Source organism: Theobroma cacao, chromosome 4 (assembly GCF_000208745.1).
Source record: "Theobroma cacao cultivar B97-61/B2 chromosome 4, Criollo_cocoa_genome_V2, whole genome shotgun sequence".
Lineage (NCBI taxonomy): Eukaryota > Viridiplantae > Streptophyta > Magnoliopsida > Malvales > Malvaceae > Theobroma > Theobroma cacao.
This window is the reverse complement of record NC_030853.1, coordinates 24463677-24473037: the sequence shown is the minus strand read 5'-3', so window position 1 is coordinate 24473037 and position 9361 is coordinate 24463677. Positions and strand designations below refer to the sequence as shown.

Genomic DNA, 9361 nt, shown 5'->3' with positions numbered 1-9361 from the left:
TTTTTTCAAAAAGGAAAAAAAAGTTTAATTTTTCCCTTATTATAATATTTTCATGTTTTTCTATGGTTCAATTTCATTTTATTTTGCTTGTCTTTCTCTTATGTTCCCTATTTTCTCCTTTTATTTTTCTATCCTTCTTTTTTATTCTTTTTTTATTCCTTTAAGACTTCAACCCAAAGACAAAAACGGTGCATCTCTTCATGGTATATACAAGAAATTCGGTGTGAGTGTAATATACCATAACAGCTCCGTAGATAATTAGAGAACCAGCCCCAAAACTCGAAACTCAAACTGAAACGGAAGTATAGCAAATGGGCACTCTCTTAACGTGCTACAAGCCTCTTCTCTCCATCAGATTTTCTTCGTTCCCCAGCTCACTCCGCACATTCCAACTAAGAACTCACTCTTCCAACAACCCAAGAAGAAGAAATCCAATCCGTCGCTGTTTCAGCTCTTTGAGCCCATCTCAGCCGTTAATCAATGGCAAAAGTGTGGACAAAACGAACGGCAACCAGCCTGCGAGTCCATCAACAGAGCTGTGGCTGCACAACACAATGAGTAAAAAGAAGGAAGTGTTTAAGCCCAAAGTGGAAGGCAAAGTGGGGATGTATGTATGCGGCGTCACCGCATACGATCTCAGCCACATTGGACATGCTCGTGTCTATGTTATTTTTGATGTTCTTTACAGGTCTTCCTTCTCTGCCTTGCCAAATTGATTTAGTAATTTTTTTTATTTTAATATAATTGGTTTGGGTACTAATTGGGAATTTGATTTTTTTTAATGGGTTGAAATTGTGGAATTAGGCAGATATCTTAAGCATTTGGGATATGAAGTTTGTTATGTTCGGAATTTCACCGATGTTGATGACAAGGTCAGTTTAGTCTTCATACATAGCGCTTTATTTTTAATTAGCTTCATATTTTTTGTCCTGCTGGACCAAGTACGAGGTTGGCTTGTTGTAGTTTTCGTGTATAGTTGTAGAATGTGTGGTGTCTGTAAAACTTGAAATTTATGTGAATTATCTTTTTTAGTAATTAAGTATTTGAGGGCATTGATTGGCTGTTGCTTTTAATAATTGCTTCTTTTTTTTATCCAAAAAGAATTAAATTATTGTTTGCTTTTGCATCCAAATGTTTTTTTGCCTTTATTTGGAAACAAAAAGCAATTCATAGAAGTAATAAGAAAATGGTTTCTTATTTTTTCAGAGGTTTTTTTGTTTCTTCATTAGATATTTATAAGAAGTAACGAAATGGGATTTCCGTTGTCATTGCTAACCTACATGACAAAAAATTCATCAAATTTTGCTGCTTGCAAAAGTGTATCTTTTAAGTTATTCTCTTTTTTCCTTCTACTCCTGACTGTCAAAATTCTAACTTTGTTGTTGTAGCTATTTTATAGCGCCCTTAAGATTTGGATGCCGACTGTTCTCTTTTAATTGATATGACAGGATAGCTGAGTCTGCACTTTTTCAAATTCTGTAGATAATTGCTAGAGCAAATGAATCGGGGGAGGATCCAATCAGTTTGAGCAGACGTTACTGTGATGAGTTCAATCAAGATATGGTGCATCTTCATTGTCTTCCCCCTTCTGTTGAACCTCGTGTCTCAGATCACATGCCTCAAATCATTGACATGATCAAGCAGGTAATTTCTGGTCTCATGATTGCTTTTTTTTTTGTTCATTTTCAACATGTCTTCTTTGGCATGCCATATTGGTAGCTCTTGCAAAAGTTGCTATCTGTAATCCTTTTGCAGTGCATTGGTTGCATGCTGCCACTTTATACTTGCTTATTGCCTTGTCATGGGTGCTCTTGATATATTCAAAAGTGCAGGGAATGATGTAAATATTCAAATATTACATCTCATTCTAAAATTCTTGGGATAAACTCGTTTATGATAGTACTGTATCAAACATCATTCATAATTTTTGTTTATCTTTCTTGCTCTTCATGTGAGCTATATGCTAATCGTTAAGAGAGAAGAAAGTTTGCTGGGGAAGAGAATTAAAAAAAAGCAATGTGTGTTATATTTCTGGAATGTGAATCTTGCACTTGTTAATGATAAAGTTTACAGGGTCGCCTGCTCATGCCATTTTGGGATTATTTTTGCAGCCTTAATGAGACAGTTATTTGGGCTATGAATTACAACCTTTTGTTTGTAATAGAAGGCCTACAGTTAGCCTATTTAACGAATTGCTTCATAATGTCAAGACAGGCATTGCTTCTTGTTTTAACTTAAAATTCAGGTTTTTTTTGAATTCTGCTGTAGCTGAATGTGTTTTTTTTTTAATCTACAATGTGCTACCTTGAACAGATTCTTGATAATGGGTATGCCTACAGAGTTGAAGGTGATGTTTTCTTCTCGGTGGAAAAATTTCCAGATTATGGCCAATTATCTGGGCGGAAATTAGAAGACAATCGAGCTGGGGAGCGTGTTGCTGTGGACTCAAGGAAGAGAAATCCAGCTGATTTTGCATTATGGAAGGCAAGCTCTGTCAAAAGCATAACATACCTGTGTCATGCATGCATTATATAGTATCATTATAAGTTGAAAATATGTTCTGAGTATCACATAATGTGCCTGACTCTTAGTAGACTGAGATTATAGTTTCACTTCATTGTTTGCAAACAACCAGGCATTGATGGGTTGTGAACTTTGGGCAATTGAGCCACAGCTCAAGTTATAGAGTGGGATGGATCAGGCAGTCCTTGGTTTCCTAAATGGTATTGCAAACTTTGGTGGGTTTGAAGTTGGAGAAAACAGTTTTATGTCAGTGAGATACTAAATAAGTAAATATTACTTCAAAATCCATTTTCTTTTTGTTTTTCTTTTAAGTTTCAGTTTTGGAAAATGAATATATCCCTAAATACATCCTTAAAGCTCATTATTAAAATATTCTTGTGCACCACATGTTTAAGAATTATAATCAACTTATATTACTTTCTGCAGATTGGTTAACTATTTTTTCTCTCACTCATTCAATTTAGCATAGTATTATTGTTTATCTTGAATTTATGTCAACTTTGCCAATTATAAATGTTAAAGACAGGTGCATCTTTTTTTCTTTTTTTTTGATAGAAAATAGGAAAACCATGTGGTCTACTTATGCTTGCAGCCAAGTTAGCTTCGTTATAGTTTTAAATATGATGAAATATTGCTTTTCATTAATTCATTCTGAACTTTTTGCAGTCCACAAAAGAAGGGGAGCCTTTTTGGGAGAGTCCATGGGGGCCTGGAAGACCTGGATGGCATATTGAGTGCAGTGCCATGAGTGCTGCTTATTTGGGTCACTCTTTTGATATACATGGTGGAGGGATGGACCTTGTGTTTCCTCACCACGAAAATGAAATTGCTCAAAGTTGTGCTGCATGCAAACATAGTAATATAAGCTACTGGATACACAATGGCTTTGTCACTGTTGACTCTGAGAAAATGTCCAAATCCCTAGGAAACTTCTTCACGATTAGGCAGGTAGGGTTTGCTGTGATCTTCTTTGACATTTTTTGTTTTATTTTTATTCTACTTTTGAGTAATTAATAACTTTGCTAAGATTCTTATGTTGCTAACCTTTTTACTTTCTCAGGTTATAGATCTTTATCATCCATTGGCTTTGAGACTTTTCTTAATCGGGACCCACTATCGATCTCCAATCAACTACTCTGATGTGCTACTTGAAAGTGCTTCGGAACGTATTTTCTACATGTATCAGGTGGCTCAGTCTCTCCATCACTTTCTGTGTTTGTGTGCATGCATGTGCACAAAGATATAAGTGTGCAAGTTGTTGGACCACTGGACCTTGTCAATCACATTCCTTTCCACCATGTTGTATTTCTGCCTAGATTAATCTGCCACAGTTATAGGGCTTAGCGATACTTTGTCTTTGGGTTTCTGATATAGGTTTCCTTTGGAGGTATATAGATTTCTGAATTGATACATGTAGCAATTTAACATTGATGTTGAATGATTTGCAACAATAGGCATTATCTACAAACAAAACTGTGAAATAGTTTAGCTGCATTGATATAATATGTTCTTTGATTCATTCTGATGGAAGCATATATCCTGCTGTGTGATTTATGATGTGATTCAATTGGCTGCAGACACTACATGATTGTGAAAATGCACTGAGCCAGCATGACACAAGGCTTCAGGGGTCCATTCCACCTGAGACTTCAAATGTCATCAACAAGTTCCATAATGACTTTTTGGTTTCCATGTCTGATGATCTCCACACTCCAGTTGTTTTGGCTGCATTATCTGACCCATTGAAAACCATCAATGATCTGCTACATACTCGTAAGGTATCAGGTTTTAAGATGATTGTTTTATCCATTTGTAAACGTTGTATATGTAACTTCAAAATGTTTCTTTGTAGTTTATCCATAAGGGAAGTATGTTGCCTCACATAAACTTTGATGGTTAAGAATTGATTTGATATGAGGTTATAGTTAGATTTGAATCAGTGGTCCTGAGCGTATGGAATCATTTATCACTGTTTTCAACTCCGAACCATCCTTAGGATGAAATGAAAGGGTTCCATTTTTTATGAACCCATATTGTTCATTTTTCTCAAATTTGGATACAAACGTGAAACTTTTTAATTGTTGATTCCTTGTGAATTAGGGTCTTTTTTGTCACTAAAGGTATTGATATTATTTTGTAATCTTTGTATTCTTTATAATTCATTCAGTGATCCTTTCAGGGGAAGAAGCAAGCAATGCGCATAGAATCAGTGGCTGCTCTAGAAAAGATAATTAGGAATGTTCTAAGTGTCTTGGGGCTGATGCCGACTAGTTACTCCAAGGTAAAGACTTGATGTCAATTATTGCTCTGTTTGCAGAGTTTTAGTGTAAGAATTTTTTTTTTCAGTATCAAGTTATTTTATGAGATATGATCTGATTTTGTTTTGCATAATCTAAGAACTTCCATTTCCCAATCAATTTTCAATTATCATTTTCATTTGCTCCCTTATTATTGTTGTATGCTTTTTGCCTATATTTGGTTCACCATTAAACCGTTTGAACTGCAGGCACTGCAGCGGCTGAAAGAAATGGCACTACAGCGGGCGAAGTTAACAGAAGATCAAATTTTACAAAAAATAGAGGAAAGAAGTGAGGCAAGAAAGAACAAAGACTATGAAAAATCAGATGCAATTAGAAAAGATTTAGCTGTTGTGGGGATCGCTCTTATGGACTCTCCTAACGGCACAACCTGGAGGCCAGCTATTCCGCTTGCACTGCAGGAGCAGCAAGTGGCTGCAACCTGAATGACTTATGGTGTCCACATTCTCAAAACTTTATACTGTATTTAGAATTTTTGTGAACACTCTTTACAGCAATGCAGGCAATGTAGTTTGAGGATTTTGAACTTGGAAGTGTACCCCTTCCTGTTCAGTTCAGAAAAGAGATAAGACTGAGGAGAAACTTCAGTGAGCATGTGGTGGAAAAATTTTGTTCACCATTTAATGTTATTATTATTGATTAAACTATACCTAAAGCTTGGGGTGCATACCATTTTGATATTTAGTTATTTACAGTTTAAAATGTTATTAGTAATCTCTACAAATAATGAAACATTTTTTCTGTCAGTGTTTCTATTAAATTTCATTTTATGTGATAACTAGTCTATTACCTTCTTTTAAAATTCATAATGTTAATTTTAAATACATTCTCATATACAAAATAAAATAAAATACCATAATAGTGAAAAAGGATAAAAACTAAAGTGATTTTCACGAAAGGATCTTAATATTTTCATATTTGTTCAGAAAATATTAAATAAACTTCTAAAGTTTCTGTCAGGGATATTTTTTTATGATTTAATGGCTATGGTCTGTAACTTGTTTTCCACATATCATTTTTTATTTACAAAATGATAATTTAGTGAGTTAATAAGATTCTTTATATTATGAAATGGTAATATATGTTACCTTTTGTCAAGTAGAGGTGTTCATGAATTAAGCTTTAAACATATATGTTAGACTCACTTTAAAAACTTATAAATTTTGATAGGATCTAAAGATATTATTACATTATACTATGTTTTCATTAAAATTTTAATTTTGAAATATATTAAAAAATTTAAAATATTATTTTAAAAAGAATTTTTATATATTTTAAAAATAAACTTAAATAAATGAAACAAACGGAAAAAAATCTAGTTTAACTAAAATAAGTGTTTTGCTAATGCAGTTCAACTCAAAAACACCTTTGACAGACAATTCTCCTTTTATGTAACTATATGTTTACATAAATCAATGAAATAATCAAACAAGCAAATGAAACCAAGCTCTCTTCTAACTCTAATATGGCACTTAATGTGAAGACCAAACAACCAATCAACTACTGACGCGTTTGAAGTATATATGCTTTCAATACTAAAAGTCATCTCCGAACCAGGAAAGTATTAGCAACTGTCACAATCTTGGCTATATAAACCAGAGCTAACTCTCGCTTCCCTCTTCTATTGTTCAGAATACGATTAACCCTGCACTAAAGCCTTGAAAATCAAGACAAGGTCATTCAGATTCTGCAATGTATTCAGCATCCAAAATGGGTTCGCTAGTCAAAAAGCTTGGTCGTAGCAAGCCCAGGCTTTCCTACTGTCGGCTGGCGGAGGCTGAGGACACCAAAGCCGTTCAAGCTCGACGAGGTTACGTGGCAATGTACGTGGGCGAAAAGGCAAAGAGGTACGAGGTTCCGATAAAGTATCTTTCTTCTCCAGCGTTTCAAGAACTGCTCATGCGATCGCAAGATGATGATCTTGATACCAAGATAGATGGGCCGATTACGGTCGCCTGCACATCAAAGAGGTTTGAGCAACTGTTGAAGGTTGCCAAGCACCATTAATATGATGAAAGCTGTAAACCTTGAAGATTGGATTCTAGCAAGGTCTTTTTTTTCATGATTTAATGACCATGGTCCACAACGTGTTTACTATATGTTATTTATTGTAAACAAATTTTTTTTTACCAAAATGATAATTTAATGGGTTTATAAGAATCTTTAAATCATGAAATGCTAATACCTGTTATCTTTTGTCAAGTAAAGATGTTTATGGATTTAAGTTTTTTTTTTTTAATGGTTTCATGGATCAAGCTTCAGACATATATTTTAGATTCAAAAAAATCTTTTAGATTTTGATCCGATTAAAAATATTGTTATAATATATTATGTTTTAATTAAAAATTTCATTTTGAAATATATTTTAAAATATAAAAATATTAATTTAAAATAATATATATGTTTTAATAATAAAATTAATTTAAATAAATAAAATAAATCAAAACAAATAGAATCAAGTTTTAAAAAATGTGAATTGTGCAATCGTGTTTTGTTCGAGGTAATTTAACTCATAAACACTTTTGACATATAATTCTTTTTTTATATAACTATATCTAAATAAAAGTTATATTTACAATCAAATCTAACATTGAGAAAAAAAAATACTTATCTTTAATACATAAAACCGATGAAATAATCAAACAAGAAAATGAAAAAAAGCACTCCCCAGACTAATATGGCACCTAATGTGAAGCCCAACTAACCAATCAACTACTGACGCGTATCCCAAAAAAATGATAGAGTCGAAGTATGCTTTCAATACTAAAAATCAGGAACGTATAACGCGTATCCCAAAAAAAATGATAGAGTTGAAGTATGCTTTCAATATTAAATATCATTTCCTAACCAGGAAAGTATTAGCAACCGTCAAGAGAATTCCTGGCTGTATAAATCAGAGCTAACCCTCCCTTCTCTCCTCTATTGTTCAGAATTCCATAACCTTGCACTAAAGCCTCGACAATCAAGACAAGTACATTCAGATTCTGCAATGTATTCAGTATCCAAAATGGGTTCGCTAGTCAAAAAGCTTGGTCGTAGCAAGCCCAAGCTGTCCTACAGTCGGCTGGAGGAGGCTGGGGACACCAAAGCCGTTAAAGCTCGAAGAGGTTACGTAGCAATGTACGTGGGCGAAAAGGCAAAGAGGTACGAAGTTCCGATCAAGTATCTTTCTTCTCCAGCGTTTCAAGAACTGCTCATGCGATCGCAAGATGATGATCTTGATACCAAGATTGATGGGCCAATTACGATCGCCTGCACATCCAAGAGGTTCGAGCAACTGTTGAAGGTTGCCAAGAACCATTAAATCTTGAAGGACCAATCATGAAATTACCTAGTATTTAAAACTATATGTGTTAATTTATAGTCTGATGTCAAAGATGTTCTTCGGTGTTCTATTGGAAAGTTATGATGAAAAACTACCAGCATCTAAGATCTCTTGGCTGCCTTGCCCTTTGCTTAGTTACTTGTCATGTTTTGACATGCCACCGAAAAGATACTGCCATAACGGACCCAAAATAATGCCTTTGCTTCTTCGTGGGTACCAAACCCAGCACATACATTACGGACCCAACATGATGCCATAATTTTTGGCTTGTTTTTTGCCCTAAATAATGCGTACAATTCTCTTCATTCGTTTTTTGCCACTCTTAGCCCAAGTTCATGCCAAGTTTTTCGGCTTAAGCTCTTCTCAATACTTGGGCTTCTTTGGGTTTGAGTTTTTGAGGTGTTTCCTCAAATTGTCATGATATGTTATCTGTGCTCCTAAAATGTATAGACTGAATCTGGGTGCTCCATCTAAATTATCTTCACTTTGGCCTTGTATATATTTATCAGGTTCCTCGCACTTCATACTAGTCTAAAATGAAGAAAGTTGTCGTGTAGATAAGCAAATAATTTGTTCAAATTAGCTTTGAAATATACTCAAATTTTGTATGAACTTTGACATATTCGAAAGAATATATAGACATGGTAAACACTGGTGGTGTTTATTTCAGATATACTCAAATCATGCTCACTTGTGACAATCTCATTATCTAATCACAGATGAATTGTCAAAAATAAATACTAATAATAATATCACTTACCAGCACAATTTTGACAATTAAACCGCTAAAAAGGCCCTACAAATTAGTTAACAAACAAGAAAATCCCAGAAATTACCGTAGGCAATCTCTTGTTGCGCCGGTGGGCTACTTGGGCTGCATAAGCCTGGTGCACCTCATTCTTGGGCTCTATAGATAATGCAAATTTTGAATTAATCTGCCATAATGGGTGCACACATGATTAATACCCTTTCAGAAATCTGAGCCTCAGAAAAGATAAATATGACTGACTAAAGTATATTCATGATCGCAATATATATTTGTATTGTCACAACTCAAATTCAGATTATAATCGGCGTATGAATTCAATGGGTATAATCCACTAAGCCTAAGTAAGTCTATTTATGCAATCCCGATTATCATTCCAAACCATCATTTTTCAAACCCATATTATAATTCTCAACTAAAAACATTTCA

At 34.2% G+C, this 9361-nt stretch overlaps 1 protein-coding gene across 3 annotated transcripts; it reads left to right on the top strand.

Annotated features, from left to right (window-relative positions):
* Positions 268-5521, top strand: LOC18602448 (cysteine--tRNA ligase, chloroplastic/mitochondrial). Of its 3 annotated transcripts, none has more exons than XM_018120471.1 (9): positions 268-688; positions 809-872; positions 1483-1644; positions 2314-2484; positions 3190-3471; positions 3584-3709; positions 4101-4301; positions 4703-4804; positions 5030-5521. In XM_018120471.1, the coding sequence occupies exons 1-9, from the start codon at positions 312-314 to the stop codon at positions 5264-5266; spliced, it is 1722 nt and encodes a 573-aa protein (XP_017975960.1). In that variant the 5' UTR covers positions 268-311; the 3' UTR covers positions 5267-5521. The 3 variants fall into 3 exon arrangements, with proteins under 3 accessions (XP_017975960.1, XP_017975961.1, XP_017975962.1); XM_018120472.1 differs by having other exon boundaries at positions 274-688; positions 805-872; XM_018120473.1 differs by having other exon boundaries at positions 437-688; positions 1449-1644.

Coding starts and splice junctions, on each gene's coding strand:
- LOC18602448 (XM_018120471.1), top strand. CDS start 312: ATGGGCACTCTCTTAACGTGCTACAAGCCTCTTCTCTCCATCAGATTT. Junction 1,645..2,313: donor TCATTGACATGATCAAGCAG/GTAATTTCTGGT, acceptor TACCTTGAACAG/ATTCTTGATAATGGGTATGC. Junction 4,302..4,702: donor ATCTGCTACATACTCGTAAG/GTATCAGGTTTT, acceptor TGATCCTTTCAG/GGGAAGAAGCAAGCAATGCG.